The sequence below is a fragment of the Astatotilapia calliptera genome, chromosome 9 (genome assembly GCF_964374335.1).
Source record: "Astatotilapia calliptera chromosome 9, fAstCal68.1, whole genome shotgun sequence".
In the NCBI taxonomy this organism is placed as follows: domain Eukaryota; kingdom Metazoa; phylum Chordata; class Actinopteri; order Cichliformes; family Cichlidae; genus Astatotilapia; species Astatotilapia calliptera.
In genome coordinates, this window is record NC_137430.1 from 31,111,621 (window position 1) to 31,134,458 (window position 22,838).

The following is a 22,838-nucleotide window of genomic DNA, read 5'->3' on the forward strand; positions in this document are numbered from 1 at the left end:
GACTGCGCTGTGCACATTGAAGAGAACGGCAAACTCAACATCGAAGTTTACCGGAAGCCCACACACACGGACCAGTACCTCCTCTTTGACTCCCATCACCCTCTGGAACACAAACTTGGAGTAATCAGGACCCTACACCACCGGGCAGAACATGTTCCCTCTAAGCCTGAAGGAAAAAAGAAGGAACACACATGTAAAGGAAGCACTCAAAACGTGCGGCTATCCTAAATGGGCGTTCTTAAAGTCAGCAAAGAGGCACAGAAAAGAAGACCAGACACCAGCGAGGGAGGATAAGAAGGACAGACGCAACAACATTGTCATCCCCTATGTAGCCGGTGTATCAGAGAAACTCAGGAGAGTTTTCTCCAAGCATGACATCCCAGTGTATTTCAGACCCAGCAACACACTCAGACAGAAACTGGTTCACCCGAAAGATAAAACGCCAAAACACAGACTTAACAATGTGGTGTATGCTGTACAGTGCAGCGAGGAATGCCCAGACCTCTACATTGGAGAGACCAAACAGCCACTTCACAAGCGCATGGCACAACACAGAAGAGCCACCTCCACAGGACAAGACTCAGCAGTCCATCTGCATCTTAAGGATAAAGGACACTCTTTCGAGGATGCCAATGTTCACATTTTGGACAGAGAGGACAGATGGTTTGAAAGAGGAGTGAAAGAAGCATCTATGTCCACTGTGAGCGACCATCTTTGAACAGAGGCGGGGGTTTACGACACCAACTCTCTGCCATCTATAATCCAGTTTTGAGATCCTTCCCAGACGCCTTAACGCCCACTCACATCCTGGGCCATCTGATCTCAGGAATTCGCATGATAAGGTGGGGCCAGGTTTCACAATGAACTCACACGAAACTCTGGCTGATTGGGACCCACGCCCAGTTTCCCACCTTGGCTCAGGCGATTAGAGGATCATCAGGGGGTCCTTTTGTCCCTCTGTGGGGGGTCACTCCCACTAGGTTTATATCTGGGACTCTCCACCATTTGACCTTAGAACTGAAGAAGCTTCTCGGATGAGAGGTGAAACGTCTTCAAGCAACTTAAAGAAGTCCAGATCTTATCCGTGCTGACTCAATGAGCCCATTTGAGAAACTCACACCTCTCCCATCATTCCAATCCCAGTGGGCAGCCTTGTGGGGGTTTGAACAGCCAGTTCAGCTTTCTTAATTCTTCGATAAGTCAGGGCCAAGCCAGCTCCGATCAACCAGAACAATGTTACCATGGTTCCTAATAGGTAGATATCTTCAGCACTCAGGCTCACCCAAGCCCAGACTTCTCGTTGAGAAAGGGGTGTCAATTGCAGGGAAGATAAGGGAGAGGAGAGGAGAAAAAGTGCGACCGCCTTCGCTGAGAGCCAAACGAGATAATTATCATGTTTATTTCTTCCATGTGAAGTGTAGTGTGGATCTTCTTTTGCTGCTGGTTTGGTCAATATTGTTTGGTGAGAGATAAAACCTGCAGCTTCAGAACTTGAGCAAAAAGGGCGTAAACACAAAGCGCGGACCCGGCGAAACATTAGAATCAGCGAGCTGTCGGCTTTCAGCCCCGACCGCATCCCCGTACGAGCCGTCGGGTGAGAAAGGCGACATCTCACTGCTTCTGACCCGTCGGAGGCTCCGTGCTTTGTGTTTACGTCTTTGTGCAGAATCCGTGTTCCTGCTCTCATTTACTGCTTTAGCTGTTTGGTGGTTGTTGAAATTTTGTGAGGTTTAACCTGAGATTCTGGCATTTTGGGCAAAATACATTTATATAAAAAATGATTCAGGATTTTAATGAATCGATATGACGTTATCCAAGAATCGATTTTAATCGATAATCAAAACCCACCCCTAGTAACTGTGTAATCATGCTTATGTACATCTGGATAATGACACAAACTAGTGTGTGGCGCTTCACTTTTTAAAAAACTAAAAGACAGAAATCAGATTATAGGATATGTGGTGTTGTTTATTTATATTGTGGTACTAATCATTCGTGATATTTATTACTGTGTGCATACTTTATTTGAAGAGATGAGATTTAAAAAAAATCTCTTCCTTGCTGGTTCCATCGAACAATAAATGCTCAAGTAACTATGTAACACGTACGTAATCTGTTCAACAACACTGATGGGGAAATCAGCTGTGTTTTGCTGCCCATTTTATTTCGAATAAATTTATTGAACTTGAGGGGGTAGGGACAAATAAGTAAATACTTCTGCCTACTCCTTTTCAAACAAATAATGGAATGATATTTTGTAATGATCGTGAAGGCACATGTTTGAAATGTTTGAAATAAAAATGAACTGAACTGAACTGAATCTGGCGCGAAAACTCGCCGAGATTACCCGACACAGGTATCGAAGCTTCGACACACAGGACACATCACTAATTATCAGGCTTTATTCCAGTTTTTAAAAGAGAGTAAACATTTGGGGAGGGTTTGAGGGTCGACACTCCATACCAGTTGGTGGCGGTAACGCACCATTTTATTGTTTGCAAACCGCCAATAGAATTTAAGAAGAAGAAGCAGAAGCAGAAGAAGAAGTAGGGGAGAAGACGAAGACGAAGGGTTGTGCGTACTGTGCTCTTTGCTGTGTCTTTCCGCCGTTTAAAAAAAAAAAAAAAGGGCACTTTTTGAAGAACCCGCATCAAAGTATTGTGGAGAAGCGTCGTGTTAAATCTAATTGATGAACGGCAATTTGTCAGGTATGTATCGCAGCTGCGAAGACGAACGTACGTTCTCCTGCTAGGTTACAGCTGGTAGGAAGGTGCGTTCAGTGTCTCTTTGTAATTTTAAGTTTCCATGTCAAACGAGATAAAACAGTTATTTCTGGATGCGCACTTATTTGCTGAGATTAACAATGTGTTTTTGTAAACCACGTGATGATTTAAGTCATTTAATCTTTACAGAACATGTGAGCGAGGCTAATAGAGCAATATTTTTATGTTTAGTAAACTGACGTTTCTAAATGTTACTGCTTTTATTTCATTAGTTCTGACGAGGACAGCTGAATGATGTTGTTGGTGAGCTTGGATTAAATCATCTCTAAACAAAGAACTTGTCCTCGTGGTGACTGACTTGGGGAGTGGAGGTCAGTGAGCCCATTGTCTCTGCTGGTCCGACTCCAACTACAAAGCCGGCCCGCTCGCCCCCTCCTGAGTCTGAGAGGAGATCCAGAGTAAGTCAGTTATAACTACACTGGTTGCTTAACTTCATCATTTTCTACAGGGTCTCTCTCTCTTAGCTCACTTTGGTTTGATTTCTGCCTTCTGTTTAGCCTCTGTTTGTCTGCCTCAGGAACTTAATGTTTTATCATTTGAGTTACACTCTTTGTTTCTCTTCATATGAAGGTGATGTCTGTGGAGTGATCATGACTTCATTAATAATCCTCTGTTTTCCTTTTCCACTTCTCTTTCATATTCTTTCTGTTCTTGTGTAAGCTGCTAACTCTTGTGATGGACATTTCTTTATTTTATGTGTTGATCATATGTTTTGACAATATCACTTTAGTAATATCTATAGTACATTTTGTGCGACTTTGTTCTACATATAGGAAAACATCAAATATGTTATTCCACACACAGATGGGTATTGTGAGTGAGTTGGACTGACACTCCCAGGCACCATGAGACATTAGGCAGATAGTGAGACTCCTTATCTCCAGGGAGGAGGTGTTGAGATGAAAATATTTGAAGTGCCTCAATTCTATGCTGTATATTAACTAAAATGCCATATAACCATATAGTGCAGTATTAAGTGGACATGGTCATGAAAAATAAAGGCATTAGACTACGTGTCCTTGGGGGGTAGAATGCTGTAGACTCTCACCCACGCTTGCCTGTGAAAAAGTAGATAACAGGGGACCATCTTCTAGTGGAGATGCATTATAACTCACCTATTGGCGCCTGTCAAGCCTTTGAGTTGCCGAGCAGCTGAATAGGGGAATAATGTTGACGCGCCCGCAGTTCAAAACGTATGTCAAAGTTCCAGATTGCAAGCTTCTTTATTTGTTATCAAATCCTTAAAATCCGTAGAAAAACAGTGATCAAAAAACATTCTAAGCTTGAGCGGTCAGCAAAAGTCGACTTCTCCCATCACCCACTCATTCACAAAAATTCCCTCGGGATGTGAACAGGTGATATAGCAATCACTATTACCGGCACCACGTGACCCAAAGCTACGCCTATCCATAACATTCCAGCCCCTAATTATTACATTCTTACAGTAATAATTACACATCCAACACCATAACTCACAACACACACTTCATCACATCACAGACACACTTCATCACATCACAGACACCCAGTGAGACAACGTAACATACTCAAAAGTCCACCAAAGTTATTTTCTCATTTCTTCTCTTCTTTTCTTCTGTCTGCACACGGTCAGTCATTCATAGGCCAGAGGTTACCAGCACTTAGCCTAAATATAGTCAGTCTGTGATGTACATCTCATAACATTAAAGTCAATTCAAAGTTAGTTATGTCACTCTGTGTCAAAAATGTCATCGTCATGGGTCAGAGGCCTCCTGAAGAAGGCATATCTTTGTGACGGGTCTGCACACATGGCTGGTTGGGGTCTTAATCTAGACCTGACGCACAAGCCCCTTTTCATCTGGTGCAGCTCCGGTGACTCTCCCAATGATCCATGAACCACGAGGTGCAGAATCATCCACTATAAGGACCACATCTCCAGGAACAAAGTTGCATTTAATCCTTCCCCATTTCTGGCGCTGCTGAAGTTGTGGCAAGTACTCTTTAGTCCATCTGTTCCAAAACAGGTCAGATATATATTGAACTTGCCTCCATCGTTTACGTGCGTAGAACAGGCGGAACAGGCCAGGTGGTAAAGACGGGTTGGACTTGAGAAGGAGATGGTTTGGTGTTAATGCTTCCAAATAATTTGGATCAGTGGATTCCAGCGTAATGGGTCTACTGTTGAGGATTGACTCCACTTCACAAAGAGCAGTTTGGAGCCCTTCCTCGTCCAATGTCTTGAACCTCAAAATCCAACCCATCACCCTGATGAGACGAGTCCAGTATGAGGCACGATGGATTAAAAGGGTCAGAGGATGATCATCATCGTGTGCTTGTAAGACCTCGATGGCAGCAGACACCTTAACTTCAGGATCTTCATGTGGAAGTTCTTGCAAGTTTTCTGGGTTCACAGGCCAATTGTTCTCTGGCTGTGTAAGAAATGCAGGACCAGATATCCATTCAGTGTCACGTAAAAAGGTCTCTGCCTTCATACCTCTGGAGGCAAGGTCCGCAGGGTTATGTGTGGTGTTCACATACCTCCATTGGGAGGCACTAGAAGCCTTGAGGATTTCTGACACTCTGTTCGCCACAAAAACACGGAACCTGGAAGTCTCATTGTTTATATATTTCAACACTGCGGTGCTGTCCGTCCAAAAGACAGTTTAGGAGAGGTAGTCTCAACTCCCTCCTCCACATTCTATCCATGCAAACTGCTACCACTGCTGCCGTCAATTCCATGCGAGGGATTGTGACTGGTTTTAAAGGTGCCACCCTGGATTTTCCCATTATGAAGGAACTGTGCATCTGTGAGCGACTGTTGTACAGCAACAGGTAGGTAACGGCCCCATAGCCCTTCTCACTCACTCGCATCTGCAAAGTGGTGCAACTGAGCAGTGGTCGTCTGTCCAAAATCAGAAGGTTTTAAACATCGTCCCGTGCTGATGTTGTTCAACAGATGCAATTCTTCTACCCAGCTTTTCCACTCTTGAGCAACTGCTGATGGTATAGCATCATCCCATCCTATCCCCCTCTGGCACAGATCTTGAAGGATTCTCTTGGCTGTGAAGATAACAGGAGCAAGGAACCCCAGAGGGTCATAGAAGGAGCTTACTGTGGATAGGATCGCTCTCCCAGTCAATGGTCTGTTTGGGATGGATATGCAGAACTTATATGCATCTGACTGCAGGCACCACTTCACTCCCAATGCCCGCTCAATAGGTAAAAGGTCACAATCCAGGTCTAGGTCCTTAACTTCATTTGCTCTTTCCTCCTCAGGTATAACTGCCAAAACGCTGCGGCTATTGCTGATCCACTTTGTTAAGTGGAAACCACCCTTGGTGCAAATGTCTCTGAGGTCTGAGTAAAGATTGATGGCTTCTTCTTCAGAGCATATTGAAGCAAGGCAGTCATCCACATAAAAACTATACAGAATGGTGTCAGTCACCTGCTGGCTGAAGTATGCTTTGTTGTCCTCTGCGCATTTCCGCAGGGCGTAGTTAGCACAGCTCAGAGAGGACGTTGCCCCAAACAAATGAACACCCATCCTGTACTCCTGCATGCTCTGATTGTAATCACCACCGGGCCACCAAAGAAACCTCAAAAGGTCAGCATCTTCCTCTGGCACATGCACCTGGTGAAACATAGCCTCGATGTCAGACATCAAAACAATAGGCTCTTTTCTGAACCTCGTCAGTACGCCAACCAAACAGTTTGTTAAGTCAGGACCACTCAGGAGCTGCGCATTAAGAGAGACACCCTGGAATGATGCTGCACAGTCAAAGACGACCCGCATCTTCCCCTTGGTAGGATGGTAAACCCCATGGTGAGGGATATACCAAAGCTTCCAATCACTGCGCTCTAATTCTGCGACTGGCACTCTCTTTGCATATCCTTTAGATATGAGATCTGTCATGAAGGCAGTGTAGTCTTTGTGAAAGTCTTTATCTCTGATTAACCTTTTCTTCAAACCTAAGGCTCGTTGCTCAGCGATTGCACGGTTGTCAGGCATTCTTATGTCTCGGTCTTTCAGTGGCAGGGCAATGCTGTAGTGCCAATCCCCCAAAGTCACCGACTTGCTGGCCAATTCCAGGAACTTCAAGTCTTCCTTTGACAGCCCCATCTGTTCATCATCGCTGCTCTCTGGAAAGTCCATCTTGAACTGCTGTTTCCATAGCTTGTCCAGGTTGACAGCAGAAACTCTGTTGGCGGTAACTGTTGCCAAACATCCTGGCCTTCCACAGCATTCTCGATTAAGTGGCCCATTCACTGTCCAGCCAAGCACAGTCCTAATGGCAAAAGGTCCATCACCTACACTCCGGATGACCTCCAAAGGTTCTAGAGCTCTGGGCATATTCATGCCAATCAAAAGCTCCACATTGGCTTTAATTTCTGGCAAATGAACATGCTTCAAATGTGGCCAGTCATCCAGGTCCTGTTGATTTGGGATGTTACCAATATCTACAGGCATTTTATGCTGAGTGAAGAGGTTAGGCATATCACAGTACATGTCACTGTCCAATCCAGCAACTTCAAGTTCAGGTACAATGAAACTGTCCACCACTTTCTCCTGTCCCATGGTGCGCAGGAGAATCTTTGTCCTCCTCCCAGAAAAATTCAGCTTGTCCATAAGACCCACTGTACAAAAGGATGCTGAACTCCCTTGGTCCAGAAAGGCATACGTTTCCACTATTCTTTGACCTCTCTTTGATTTTACTTTAACTGGCACAATGGCAAGCTTACAGTCCTGTTCACCGGCCCCAGTAAGACCACTAGTCTGGATCGTAACAGGAATGTTATCTGCCTCATTATTAGGTTTGACTTCATTCTTCTCTTTGTGGTGGATATGGAGTATACTTGCATGTCAGAGACCACAGATTTTACATGAAAGGCGTTTTCTGCATTCTTTGTTTATGTGCCCAGTATACAAACAGCCAAAACAGATGCTATTCTTTTTAAGAAAAGAAATCTTCTTATTATGAGGTTTCTTATCAAGCAGAGCACATGACTCCAGTGTGTGTCTGCCTTTGCAGAAAAAAACAAGCCTTCACAGTGCTGTGACGATCTTGAGCCCCTGTCTGAGTCTGTCTCTCAACATCAGAGACTGTTGTGGCAAAGCTACTTCCTTTAGCTCTTAGATGTGGAGAACGTTTCCCTCCATTGCTGCCCTTGGCTGTTAGATGTGTTGCTGGAATGTCACATAGATTTCCAAAGACAGGATCTGTTGCAATTTTAACTTGACGCTCAAGGAAGGAAACAATGTCAATGAATGCGGCTCTGCGATGTTGCCTCTCCTGAATGTCACATGGTACTGTTCGCCATTTGTCTTTTAACTTATATGGCAGTCTTCTAATCACAGCAAGCATATTGGCAGGTGTATTTAATTCAGAGAGATCATTAATCTCTTCCATTGCATTGCAGCATCCACGTAAGAACAAACAATATGCCTGAAGAGTTTTTCCATCTTCCGATCTAATCAGTGACCATGAGTGAACTTTGTTCAAACAAGCAGATGCAATCACATGTCCATTCCCAAAGTGCTCATACAGCAGAGTCTTTGCCTTTACATATCCAGCACTTCCAGACATATGTTGACAGCTTTTAACAAGTTCATTGGGCTGCCCCTTGGTGTACTTTGCAAGATAATGCAGGCAGTCGCCAGCATCGCCAGTCTTTGCTTCTATGACCTGTTCAAACGAGCGCATAAAAGCCTGAAAATGTAAAGGGTCACCATCAAAGGTTTGAATCTCCCTTTTGGGCAGTGAAGAAAGACTTTGCTGATAGACCAACATACAAGTTAATTCATTTTGTTTTTCCATAATGGACAACAGATTTTCATTGGCTACTGGATGAGCAGCTTGTGGCTTAGGCAAAGGTGGAATTGATCCAAAAGCGTCAGAAGGCCCATAAGAGCTGGTGCAGGCCTTTCCCTTTTCATATTCTGTTGCACTGTTTTTACTTGAAGCTCTGCATTCCCAGTGATTGCATTTCCTTTTGTAAGCGTCTGTGGAACAAAAGTCTCTGCATCCGCATTAAGAATTTCAAGGCCGTTTTCCCTTTGTTTTAAAATATGATTCCATTCCATTAGATTTCCGTGAAGTGACGCTCCGCATAGTGGATCCAGTTCTTAGCACGTTCACCTTTGCAACAGTTGCAGCTATATCTGCTTCAAGCTGAAGTTGTTCTTTCTCCTCAGTTCCTCTTGTTCTTCAAGAGAGTGTTTTTCTTTCAGCACATGTTGATGTGCGAGCAAGGCGGCCATTTCAGCTTCTGCCCTGAGACGTGCAGATGAAGTAGATGATACTCTTGAGCTTGACCTACTGCCTTTATTTGACACACTGTCGGATGGCGACACTTTATCATTAACATCATTCTGGGGATTAAGAGATGATTGAGGTTCTTTTCAGAATAGAATAGAATAGCCTTTATTGTCATTATACAGAGTACAACAAAATTGGAGTGCCACTCCCTTGGTGCAAGTTTCAATAATAAATATAAATGTAAAATATAAAAAGTACGAAAAAAAAACCAATCGTAAGTACTCAAACAATAGTATGTACAATATATACAGGATAGCAGCATTAATATAATGACAGCATGAATAGCAGCATAATATAATGACAGTGACTGTATGGAATAGCTACGGTTCAATTGTTTTTGTGCTTATTTACTACGGTGATAGCTCTGGGAAAGAAGCTATCCCTGAATCTGTTTGTCCTGGTTTTATGTGACCTGTACCGTCGGCCTGACGGTAATAGTTCAAACAGTTGGTTGCTGGGGTGAGAGTGATCCTTGATGATATTGCCAGCTCTGCTGAGGTACCGAGAGTTTGCAGTGACCTCCAGGCTGGGCAGAGAGCAGCCAGTGATCTTCTGGGCTGTGTTGATGACCCTCTGCAGTACTTTCCTGTCCGCAGCTGAGCATCCTGCATACCATGATGTTATGCCGTACGTTAGGACGCTCTCTATGGTGGCTCTGTAAAATGTCAGCAGCAGCCTCTCCTCCAGGTTGTTCCTCCTGAGCACTTTCAGATAGTGGAGACGCTGCTGGGCCTTTTTAACCACCGCTGTGGTATTTGCAGTCCAGGAGAGGTCATCAGAGATGTGCACGCCCAGAAACCTCATGGAGTGTACCCTCTCCACACAGTTCCCGTGGATGTAGAGTGGGGCCGGGTCTGCTCTGTCCTTCCTGAAGTCCAAGATAAGTTCTTTAGTTTTCGTGGTGTTCAGTTGGAGGTTGTTAACTGAACACCACTTAGTCAGTCTGTTGACCTCATCTCTGTAGTCCGACTCATCCCCCCTTGAGATGAGTCCAAGCACAGTGGTGTCATCCGCGAACTTTATGATGGTGTTTGAGAGATGGGTAGGGGAGCAGTCGGATGTGTAGAGCATAAACAAGAGGGGACTCAAAACACATCCTTGTGGAGACCCGGTGCTGAGTGTGATGGTGCTGGTGGGGGCCGAGTCTGACAGACTGTAGTCTATTTGTCAGGAAGTCCTTGATCCAGAGGCAGATGGGGGTGGAGAGTCCCAGGTGAGACAGTTTCTGGACCAGGATCTCCGGGATGATATGATTGAATGCTGAGCTGAAGTCCAGGAAGAGCATTCTCACATAGCTTCCTCTGTGCTCCAGGTGACTCAGCGCAGTGTGGAGCGCTATGGTGATAGCGTCCTCGGTGGATCGATTTGTCCTCTAGGCAAATTGGTGGGGGTCCAGAGTGGGAGGCAGACTGGCCCTGATGTGCTGACAGACCAGTCTCTCAAAGCACTTCATCACTACAGGCATAAGTGTAACAGGCCTGTAGTCATTTGGGCTGGCCACAGCTGTCTTCTTGGCGATGGGGATGATGGTGGAGGTTTTGAGGCAGGGCGGGATGGTGTTTGATGACAAGGAAAGGTTGAAGATTTTAGTGAAGACTCCGGTCAGTTCGTCAGCACATGCTCTGAGAACCTTTCCATGTATTCCATCAGGACCTGCCGCCTTCCTGGGATTCACTGACCTTAGAACACACCTCACTTGATGCTCCCTGAGTGTTAGTGTGCCAGTGCTGGGGGCGGGTGGAAGTGGTGTGGCAGCTGGGGGCCTGGTCGTCTCAAAGCGGGCGAAGAAACGGTTTAGATCCTCAGCCAGCGAGGCATCAGTCCTAGATGTCGCCTGGTTATTGCTTCTGTAGTTGGTAATGTGATTGATCCCCTGCCACATTTTTCTGGGGTCGTTGTCAGCAAAGTGATCTTCAATCCTCCTCCTATAGGCAGCCTTAGCTTTTCTGATTCCTCTACTCCTGTCTGCCCTGGCCGCCCTATATGCAGCCCTGTCCCCTGACTTGAAGGCAGTGTTGCGGCTTTTTAGGAGGGATTGCACTTTGCTATTCATCCAGGGTTTTTGATTTGGAAACACCCTGACCCTTTTGTTGACGGTGACATTGTCAACACAGTTCCTGATGTACGAGAGTACAGTGTCCGTGTACTCCTGGAGGTTGTGGCTGCAGAATAAATCCCATACAGTTGTTGAGAAGCAGTCCTGCAGTTGAGAAAGGGCTCCTTCAGGCCAGGTTTTTATTGTCTTTGTCTGGGGCTTTATTTTTCTCAGCAGGGGGGTGTAGGTGGGGGTGAGGGACATGCAGAGGTGGTCAGATCCAGCCAGGTGGGGGAGGGGTGTCGCTCTGAAAGCATGCCTGATGTTTGAATAGAGATTGAAAATGTGACGTCATTCAGGGGTAAAACCGTAAAGAATTCTGGGAACTCGTGGCAAGAGGTACTAGCGCACGCAGGCTTTCAATTGAAATCGGTTATACAGCGATAAAAAGAAACACAAAAAATGGCAAGAAGCTGTTGTATTATTAACTGCAATAGCCGGTCGCATGACAGCCACGGGAAGCCGACGGGTAAAGAGATCGGTTGTTATCGGATTACGTCGTTGAAGAGAAATTGTTCGAGCCATGTTTCCGAAGTAACAAAGAGGCGACTGGATTGCAGCCATTCAAAGACCAAATATAACGTCCCAGAACACTCCAGCTCACAGGTTAGTCTGCTCCAAGCATTTCCACAAAGGTCAGTCTGCTGTTGTAGTTAATGCGTCATTTTTCTTAACATAATTAGTGATATAGGTTACAAGCAAGTCTGGCGCTGAACAGAAATTATCGCGCTATGCTCCTTTGTTTATTGTGCATAAATAGTGAATTGTCCTGACACAATATTGCGTTTCGCTTCTGTTATTACCATGGTACATTGACAAAAACATATACTTTTATTCACAGGATAAAACAGTTGTTTTGTATCACTAATTGCCTAGTACGATTACAGCATACAATATTTGTCACTGCTACATTTCTGTGATGCGTACCAGAAATTATTTCCACTACTAATTAATTATTGTTGAGCTCAAAGGTCCTATTAATAAACTGTTAACGAATGTGTATTTATGAAGACGATTTGTAAGACTGGTAAACTTATGATACGTACGATGGTCTTTCGTTCTACACGGTGCATTTCAAGGTCCTGCACCCATCCGTCGGTAAACTGTACCTGGGCTTGTTGCAGTGACCTGAAGTTACCGTATTTTCACGACCATAAGGCGCACTTAAAAGTCTTAGATTTTCTTCAAAAAGTGCGGCGCGCCCTATAGCGCGGTGCGCCCTATGTGTTGTAAGGAGGACGTAGTAGAGAACACCATGAGAACGTTAAAGGGTGAAGTGTGGGCGTTGATCGTATATACCGGGACAATCGCACATACCTGTATAAAAGAACAGGTATGTGCATTATGCAGGACATCGTTGTTTTAACAACCCTGAAAATGGCAAAGAGACACGCTTACGAAGCACAGTTTAAACTGAAGGCAATCAGCTACGCGGAGGAACATGGAAATCGAGCAGCGGCGAGAGAATTTAAGATTAACGAATCGATGGTTCGCAAATGGAGGAAGCTGGAAAACAAGCTCCGGCAGGTCAAGAAAACGCAGCTGAGTTTCCGCGGACATAAGGCGAGGTGGCCCGAGTTGGAGGAAAGACTCGAGCGGTGGATCATCGAGCAAAGAGCGAGCGGGAGAAGCGTTTCGACGGTCACCATTCGGCTAAAAGCAGTTTCACTAGCTGAAGAGATGAACATTGAACATTTCCAAGGAGGTCCGTCTTGGTGCTTTCGTTTTATGAAACGGTGCCATTTTTCCATCCGGACCAGAACTACGGTAGCGCAGCAACTTCCAGCGGATTATAAGGAAAAGCTGGCCATCTTCCGCTCCTACTGCAGCAAACACATCGGCGACAAAAACATCCAGCCCAGCCACATCACAAACATGGACGAGGTCCCGCTCACTTTTGACATCCCGGTGAGTCACACTGTGGAGAAGAAGGGGACCAGCACGGTAGCGATACGCACAACGGGTATGAAAAGTCTTCTTTTACTGTTGTGCTTGGCTGCCATGCTAATGGACAGAAACTGCCGCCTATGGTGATTTTTAAGCGAAAGACTTTGCCTAAAGAGAAGTTTCCAGCAGGAATCATCATTAAGGCAAATGAAAAGGGCTGGATGGATGAGGAAATGATGAAAGACTGGCTGAGGGAGGTGTATGTAAGGAGACCAGGTGGTTTTTTCCACGCAGTTTCACTAAGAGTGGAAGGTGGCGCCGGGCGAGTTACGCCACAATTTGCCAATGGATTGTAGATGCTTGGGCTAACATGTCTGCTGGCACTGTTGTTCGAGCTTTCGCAAAAGCCGGCATCATTTCCGAGGAGCCGCACGGCACGGAAAGTGACTCTGACAGTGAAGAAAGTGAACCTGGCATGTTTGATGGAGATTTAGCGCAGCAGTTCAATTCAGACACAGAGGATGAGGACTTCGATGGGTTTGATTGATGATAAAAATGTGAGTACCAAACTTTGTTTTGCTCCTGCTTTATTTTTAAATACGCACACTTGTATGCTTGTGTGTTGTTGATGATGACGATTATTGGTAATAAAAATGTGAGTACCAAACTCAGTGTTGCTCCTGCTTTATTTTTAAATATGCACACTTGTATGCTTGTGTGTTGTTGATGATGACGATTACCGGCAATAGAAATGTGAGTAAGGTACCGAATTCAGGTTTGCTCCCGCTTTATTTTTAAATACGCATACGGTACTTGTATGCGCCCTATGGTCCAGTGCGCCTTATGTGTGTGTTAAATACAGTAAGGGCACACATAACTGAGACTGCGCCTTTTAGCACAGTGCGCCTTATGGTCGTGAAAATACGGTACTAAACTTCACGAGTGTATGCACTCACTCCAAGAACCGTATAATTATAAATATGAGCATGGTGAAAGTTGGGCAGCATGCTAACGTATTTTGTCCCTCTGTGTGCTCGTAAGGGTCTAACCCTTTCACTGGTTTGATTTTTTTCCTCGTATCTTTTCTTTGACTTTTCATCAAGTCTGTCTTTGTACGGACCGGGATTGTTCTCCTTCGTTTTGTACATACCTTTTTGGGGGGCAAAGAAAAAGCAAGAATTTATTGGAACCGAAGAATGAACGTTTTGCGGTGCTGCAAATGCTTGCATTTGATGCGGTACTTGGATTGTTTTGCAATGCGCGAAAGTCACGTGGTCTGTCAATCTCTATAGACATGGTCCAAAGTGGGTTCTCCTCTCGTAGCAAAGTCCACAAACTGGGCAAATTTAGGAAGCACAGTCTTTAGGCACGCTTTGTTAAAGTCGCCGGCGACAATAAAAACCCCATCGGGGTGGGCAAGCTGTTGTTTGTTTATGGTGTAGAGCAAGAGGCAAAGAGCCGTGCTAACGTTAGCATCCGGCGGTATATAAACAGCTATCACAATGACTACTCTAAACTCCCTCGGGATGTAAAAAGGTCTGTACGAGACTGCCAGAACCTCCAAATCAGGAGAGCAGTGTGTGTGAATGATCCTGCTGTTACAACACCACTCGTTATGCACGTAAACACATAGCCCCCCTCCTCTGCTTTTACCTGAGTTGCTGTTTCTGTCATGCCGGTGTAGCGTGCGGCCTGCTAACTCGACTGCAGCGTCGGGAATCAGCGGGTGAAGCCACGTCTCCGTAATAAAGAATAATGCTGCAGTTACGTGCAAAGCTCGTGGTGGCTATCTGTAGCTCCAATTTGTGGGTGATGGATCTGGCGTTCGATAGGAAAAGGCTCGGAAGTGCTGGCCGGTGTGGATGTTTGCGTAGCCTAGCGTCTGAGCCCGACCGGCATCCCCTCTTCTTTCTTTCCCTCCGTCGCCTTCTACGCTTGCTGGGCGGGCAGACCATCCACGGTGACCCCGGCGGTCTCGCTATCTCCTCCAGGATGTTTTGTGTTCGCTGATAGTCGCCAGAAACAGACAAACTATATTTAAAACCTAGGTCAATTAGGTTCTGGCGACTGTAAGAGATGGCGGCGTTGCAAACATTAAAAAATATCCACATTAAAAGTAAAAATGAGCACCAAACTGGAGAGCTGCACCCGTGCGCGCCGCCATCTTGATTTTCCAATGTGTTCTCACACCTCCACTTCTCCTCCCAGGGAAGTTTCCTGTGACTGTGCTTTGTCAGATGATGGCCTCCCCGAACGTTTCAGAAGGCCATATCTTAACATCCTCCATAAACCCTTTATTGTATTTAGCGATGCTTGAGAACCATGTATTTTGTTTATCTTTCTCATCAAATGAGATTAGAGAAAGTAAAGATTCATGCAATGCACTGGCATCCTTAAACAGGTGTGTTAACTCATCAAACTGTTTTTTGACTTGTGAATGATTTTTATCACCTTTCATTAGGTCTTTAAGTGCCATAATAACACTTTTTATTTTGTTTACATGCCTTTTCCGATCTGTTTGGATGGTTTCAATTTTGTTTGCAAGAGCTTTCTCAGTGAGGGAAATTAATCTTTTATCCTTTTCAGTTTTTCCAACAACAGATGCAGCCTGCGATCCAGTCATTTTAAGCATTCAACATAAGCAGCATGCCAAAATCCAAAACAAAGGCAACAGCGATTCCTTCAAACTCAGTTGAATGCCTGCAGAGCCACAGCACACACACACACACCAAATCCAACAGCAAACGTAGCGGTGGGCGTGTCACGAAAACATCTTCGTATGGTCAGAATCCAAACTGCGTTCAAACAAACAACACGCAGCACAATAACACAGTTTACATACCACCGTCGTCTTCTCCTTATCTGTCAGACTAGCCGATTTTATGGGTGTAGTGGCGATGGCGTGTGGGCTCGCGTCGGCGTTTATTCAGCGCTGATTGCGGGAGGCTCCATTGCCGTCGCACGTTTTTGCTGACAAATATTGGCGACTGTCAAGCCTTTGAGTTGCCGAGCAGCTGAATAGGGGAATAATGTTGACGCGCCCGCAGTTCAAAACGTATGTCAAAGTTCCAGATTAAAAACTTCTTTGTTTGTTATCAAATCCTTAAAATCTGTAGAAAAACAGTGATCAAAAAAACATTCTAAGCTTGAGCGGTCAGCAATGGTCGACTTCCTCCATCACCCACTCATTCACAAAAATTCCCTCGGGATGTGAACAGGTGATATAGCAATCACTATTACTATTACCGGCACCACGTGACCCAAAGCTACACCTATCCACAACATCACCTGTGCATTATAATAAAAGGTTGTGGAGTATACCAGGCCCAAGCGCACACACACACACGCAGATCCGTATTGCCAAGGACCACATTTATTGATATTTACACAGCAGACAATAGTGTGACGCATGCACCAGTTTATTGTATTTCCAGACTTGCTTTCGGCACAATTTACAGTGCACGCTACTCTGTTTTTTGTCAGACTTGAAATAGCCGAAATACCTTCACACTACAGAACTTCTATGGCTCTTCCGTTCGACAATCTCTTTGCAGAGATGGTGTGCAGCGGGACTGCTTCCAGGTACCGCGTTGCATAATCCACCAGGACTAACACAAAGCGGTAGCCGCGTGCACTCCGGTGAAACGGCCCGATGAGGTCCATGCCAATGCGCTCGAACGGGACCTCTATGAGTGGAAGCGAACGCAAAGGCGCTTTTGGTATGGCCGGCAGATTAACAAGTTGGCAGTCCGGGCAGGACGCGCACCAGCGGCGCACATCCGCTCGGATGCCCGGCCAATAAAATCGGGCCGTTATTCGCTCCAGAGTTTTTTCGTATCCCATATGCCCTGCCATGGGGTTATAATGAGCCGCCTGGAAAATCGTTTCCCGCCGGCCCTGCGGCACCAACAGCTGGGTGTGCATCACCTCCGTGCGAGCGTCACGACTCACTCGGTATAACCTATCTTTCGACAAAATGAAGCGTGGGTAGGTCCGCACGGCTTCAGGGCGCACCACGTGACCATCAATCTCAATCACTTGGTCAAAGGCTGAGCGTAGGGTATCGTCACGAGACTGCTCCAGTGGGAAATCACCCGTGGGGGGAACTTCCGGAGCCGGCGGGACTACCTGTGAAGGACTCGCCGTCTCCCCCTCCCCAGAGTCAGTGTCGGACAACCCCGCGTCATCACTGAGCGCCGCGCAGACACTACATGCTACTAGCGGTCGTGACCGCACCCCCGCGTACTGTCCCAACAGATGACAAAACCCCGGCCAATTTGTGCCCAGAATTAGGGGATGCGACAGGCGCGGGCTAACCGCAGCCGTTATTCTATGCGTTTTACCCTTATACTTCAATAACAGCGGCACTATGGGATACCTGTGAACATCACCATGCACACACCTCACCTCCACCCATTCTGCCTCCAGCAATGCCCCGGGGCGAACCAAACTTTGGTGCACGAGGGTCTGCGTGCAGCCTGTGTCCACCAAAGCATGGCGTATACCCCCTCGAGTCCTTACCGGAATGCTGTATGTCCCTCCCGAACCGGGAGAGGGCGCTGGAGCACCGGCAACGCGGAACACCTGCCCCACCTCCATCAGAGGACAGTCCCTCCTCAGGTGTCCCGGCTGTCCGCACTTCCAGCACTCCTGCCCCGGCGTCTGTGCTGCTCTCCGTGGCTCAGGGGCAGCGCTGCTTAGGTCCGGTCCCTGGGAAGGCACAAACGCAGCAAAAGGATTAGTAGGGCTCAACGCCAGCGTCCGCTCTGCCTGCCCTGGCACAGGCATCCGGCGCCTCGGTGCCGGCACCGGGGCTTGTCTGTTCGGCCTCCGGCCGCTGTCCCGGGGCTCCCCCGCTCTAGCGGCAAGGTGGTCCTCCGCCAACGTCACCGCCACCTCCAGACTCGCGGGACGGTGGCACCTGACCCATCTCGCCGTCTCTGCAGGCAGCCCCTCCACAAACTGCTCCAGCACCACTTTGCCCACCAGCAGCGTCTCGCCTTCTGACGATCCCGGCTGCAGCCAGCCTACGGCCGCGTCATGCAGCTTCCGGGCCCAAGCAAACGGCCGATCCGCCACGGCCAGCCGACAGGCCCGGAATCGCCGGCGATGATCTTCAGCGGTGAGCCCCAACCTGTCCACCACCGCCCGGCTCACGTCCTGGAAGCTGCCCCTCGAAGCCGGTGGCAGACCCAGGGCCGCCGTCCGAGCCTCCCCTGACAACAGAGGCAGCAAACGCGGAGCCCATTCCGCCTGCGGCCACTGGCAGGCCTCCGCCGTGGCATGAAAAGTCTCCAGAAAAACCTGGGGGTCGTCCCCGTCCCCCATCCGGGGCACCGCCACCGACAGCGGTGGGGGCTTCGGCGGGTCGTGCCTGGTCGTGGCTCATCTTTGCCATCTCCGCCAGCATCTGCGCCAAATACTGCAAAGGCTGGGCGGGCGGCGCAGCCTGCGGGTCGGACATCCCCACACCGGCAGGCTCCTGGGTTTCGGCACCACTTGTGGAGTATACCAGGCCCAAGCACACACACACGCAGATCCGTATTGCCAAGAACCACATTTATTGATATTTACACAGCAGACAATATGACGCACAGACTGACAGCTCTCGATCCCAGCTGATGTGTGTCTCTTTTCCCTTAGCGCTCCTCCACTCCTCTCCGCCTCACTATATAAAGGGAAGGAAAACCACCATCAGTCCAAAATCGCCATCAGCTGTTCTTACCAGCACCGCCCCGTCGAGCTCACTGCACCACTCCTCCCCTGCAGCCGCACCCCGGACCACACCTCCGCCACAAAGGTGTTGATTGCAGCTGACAGTGTCTGCAGACTTTGATAACTGTGTGTCACCCTCGTGGTTAATCAGAGGGAAATCTGAGTCAGTGTGGATTTGGTTGTACAGCTCTCACACATACAACCTGAACTGCACATTGTAAGTGTGATGTTCTTCAAATTTGAACAAAGTAAAAACTAAAAAACTTTGAAGTCACACAAGCCAAAATTTTATTCACAATCTTGAACTTTTACTACTTTTATCCCCAAAATGAGCTCACTTCGAATGTTTACCACAGCATAGCGTCCCCAGGCACCTGAGACGTTTGGCAGATGGTGAAACTGTTTATCTTTGTGAGGTAAGAGGGGGCACTTGTGGATGAGCTGAAGGTATAGACCTGATGTCACTGTTTGGGTTCTTTGTCATTACAGGAGAAAGAAGTGAAAGCAGGCCGAAACCTCAGCACATGGATGACATCAACCAAAAACATCCAGCACCAGAAAGTAAAGATGAGCCAGCGGCGATCCCTGTGGAAAAGACTTTTCCTGCTATGAAGCAGCCCAGAAGACGCAAGCGCGCCAACGGGGAGGAGAGAAGCTTGAGCTGTGACCAGTGTGGAAAGACCTTTACTCTGATTGGTAGCTTAAAATCACATCAGCTGATCCACACCGGTGTGAAACCATTCAGCTGTGATCAGTGTGGAAAGACCTTTACTCTAAGATGCAACTTAAAATCACATCAGCTGATCCACACCGGTGTGAAACCATTCAGCTGTGATCAGTGTGGAAAGTCTTTTACTCAGATTGGTCACTTAAAAGCACATCAGCTGATCCACACAGGGGTGAAACCATTCAGCTGTGATCAATGTGGGAAGACCTTTACTCATAGATGGAGCTTAAAATTACATCAGGTCATCCACACTGAAGTTAAAGCTTTCAGCTGTGATCTGTGTGGAAAGTCTTTTACTCAGATTGGTCACTTAAAATCACATCAGCTGATCCACACAGGGGTGAAACCATTCAGCTGTGATCAATGTGGGAAGACCTTTACTCATAGAGCCAGCTTAAAAAGACATCAGCTGATCCACACCGGTGTGAAACCATTCAGCTGTGATCAGTGTGGAAAGTCTTTTACTCTAAAAACTCACTTTAACAGACATTATATGATCCATGTTGGAGGTAAATCATTTGTCTGTGATCTGTGTGGAAATTCTTTTACTGGGATTAGTAGGTTAAAAATGCATCAGCTCATCCACTCTGGAGTTAAATCATTTGTATGTGGTGACTGTGGAAAGGCTTTTACTCACATGACTGGCTTAAAATCACATCAGCGCACCCACTCTGGAGTTAAATCATTTGTATGTGGTGACTGTGGAAAAGCTTTTACTCGTATGACTTGCTTAAAATCACATCAGCGCACCCACTCTGGAGTTAAATCATTTGTATGTGGTGACTGTGGAAAGGCTTTCATCCATTACAAAAGTCTATTGAGCCATCAAAAGACCCACAAAGTGTCCTCCTGTGAGAAAAGTGGCAGACCAATGGGACATTACCCTGACAGGGTTCATTTGAACACAGTGGGAGAAACGGGGGTTCTGAACAAAAGTTCTTCTGGATGCTGCGTCAAACTTAAAAAGCTTGAGATCAGGCTTCACAGAATTCAGCTTTAATTTCCTGAGAAAGTCAGAGCTTCACTGTCTTTGTAGATCTAGTGAAAACATGAAAGGGTGCAAAAAGAGGCACTGTGGTACTGCATGATGAAGTCAGAAGTGACAGAGAAGTATGTGAGCGTGGTTCAGGACATGTTTGTGTGGTAGCAGTGACTACCACACATACTTGGGTTGAAGGTGGGGGCAGGATTACATCAATTCTGAGCGCCTTCTTCCTTTTTCAAAGAGAGGGCAATACTCAGGAAAGGATGATGACAATAGAGCTGCAAGACAGGATGGAAAGAAAAAGAGTTTAAGAGAAGATCATGAATGTTGTGAAGCGATCGAGCCGCGATTACAAAATCTTAGCTTATGGAGTTAGTTATCCCAACACAAGTTTAGCGAGTTTAACTTCACTGGCTGTGTCCACAAACAGCATGCAGAGCAAACATTACTCCCATCATCTGATCACAAGAAAAGCAAAATGTCAGAAGAGTTCACCTTCTGGGTCAAACTGTCAGACCTGTTACTGTTTATTTGGCTGTTCATTGTGAGGTAATTATCAGTGTCAGTGCTGCGCCACTTCTGTTGTAACTCACAGGAAATGTGTTTTAAATGGGCTCTATTGTCTTACAATATTGTGTGGGTCTGTTTTGCTCCAGCAGCTCACAACCGTTCCTGCAATTTTTAATGTTACAGTAAAAAAAAGTAAATTCATAAATTTGTGTCATTTTAAACAGGCAGTATGTAAAAGATTAACTGAATCATATGAAAAATAAAATGTAGAAAGATGTGACGTATCTTTCAGGTTTTTTTTTCTGAATAATTAGACACTGCTTAAAATTAATTGCAGTATAATTATTTGTTTATTTCTTCCTCTGTAAGAAACTGACTTGCTGTCCCTTTGTTCCCGTGTACCTAAGTAATTGTGGGTAATATCTAGATGCACGCTCAATCATCCAGGTAAGGAAATCCCAGAAGTTGATTCTGTTCATCTGGACGTAGCGTTTTCAGTGGGACAAACGTTTCGTAACTCATCCCAGAGACTTCTTCAGTCTCAGCTGACTGCAGGTTTCTCCAATCTTATAAACACTTGCATAATTTTTGCATAATGAATGAACAATGGGCTGTGAGGTCAGTTCCTTGATCATTAGCATGCAAAGTGTCATGACCACTGATCACTAAATCCACTATTGGAGTGTACATTGTCCGCTCCATTTCTAGCTGAATGCATCACATTTACTTCTTCACATTTTGTACCAGAAGACTTACCAGCCTTTAGAAGACCGTGGTCCCGAACCAGAAATGGTAAAGTCACTGTGTATAAGAGCAAGAATATTTTATAGGGTCTGACAATATAAATGGTACTTGATTAAATATTAACAGCAGTACTAGGTAGCAGCCTGACCATTGATTCAGATTGAATACATAATTTTCTCTGGGAGCAGGCCTGTCGTCTGGAACATGCTTTATATTTACAGCATGGAGGGCATCCGGGTGGGTCTTTATAAATTGCTTGCAAGTAGTCTTAAGATGACACTTTGCAGATCCCAGTGCCAACACTTCTCATAAGCCTTCACCCTTGTGTACTTCTGCTCTGTGCTCACTTGACAAGTTGTTTCAGATAGTGGTCCGTCTTGGTAGTGATGGTGAGATGAAGCCTTGTGATGAACTGAAGCTTTCCATCCAACTGGTCGACTCATGGTTCGAAGCATTGTGATGATTCATTTGGAATTCATGACGACGTTTATGTGAAGCGTAGTTTGAATCTTTGTTTGCTGCTGGTTCGGTCAATATTGTTTGGAGAGAGATCAAACGGCTTTAGAATCGGTGCAAAAAGGGCGTAAACACAAAGCGCGGACCCGCCGAAACATCAGAATCAGCGAGCTGTCGGCTTTCAGTCCCGACCGTGTCCATGTCCACGTACGAGCCGTCGGGTGAGAAAGGCGACATCTCACTGCTTCTGATCCGTCGGAGGCTCTGTGCTTTGTGTTTATGTCTTTGTGCAGAATCCGTGTTCCTGCTCTCATTTACTGCTTTAGCTGTTTGGTGGTTGTTGAAATTTTGTGAGGTTTAACCTGAGATTCTGGCATTTCGGGCAAAATACATTTATATAAAAAAAAATGATTCAGGATTTTAATGAATCGATATGACGTTATCCAAGAATCGATTTTAATCGATCATCAAAACCCACCCCTAGTAACTGTGTAATGCTTATGTACATCTGGATAATGACACAAACTAGTGTGTGGCGCTTCACTTTTTAATAAACTAAAAGACAGAAATCAGATTATAGGATCTGTAGTGTTGTTTATTTATATTATGGTTCTTATCATTCGTGATATTTATTACTGTG

At 46.1% G+C, this 22,838-nt stretch overlaps 1 protein-coding gene across 7 annotated transcripts; it reads left to right on the forward strand.

Moving 5' to 3' along the window:
• The first annotated feature begins 1,645 nt into the window (after nt 1-1,645).
• LOC113029473 (uncharacterized) lies at nt 1,646-21,278 on the forward strand. 7 transcript variants are annotated; one of them, XM_080306729.1, is made up of 5 exons: nt 1,646-2,708; nt 2,996-3,181; nt 18,705-18,993; nt 19,133-19,192; nt 19,266-21,278. In XM_080306729.1, exon 5 carries the CDS (start codon nt 19,301-19,303, stop codon nt 20,501-20,503), a length of 1,203 nt encoding a protein of 400 aa, XP_080162855.1. In that variant the 5' UTR covers nt 1,646-2,708; nt 2,996-3,181; nt 18,705-18,993; nt 19,133-19,192; nt 19,266-19,300; the 3' UTR covers nt 20,504-21,278. The 7 variants fall into 7 exon arrangements, with proteins under 7 accessions (XP_080162855.1, XP_080162857.1, XP_080162856.1 ...); XM_080306731.1 differs by having other exon boundaries at nt 2,996-3,094; XM_080306730.1 differs by lacking the exon at nt 18,705-18,993.
• Nucleotides 21,279-22,838: the final 1,560 nt, after the last annotated feature.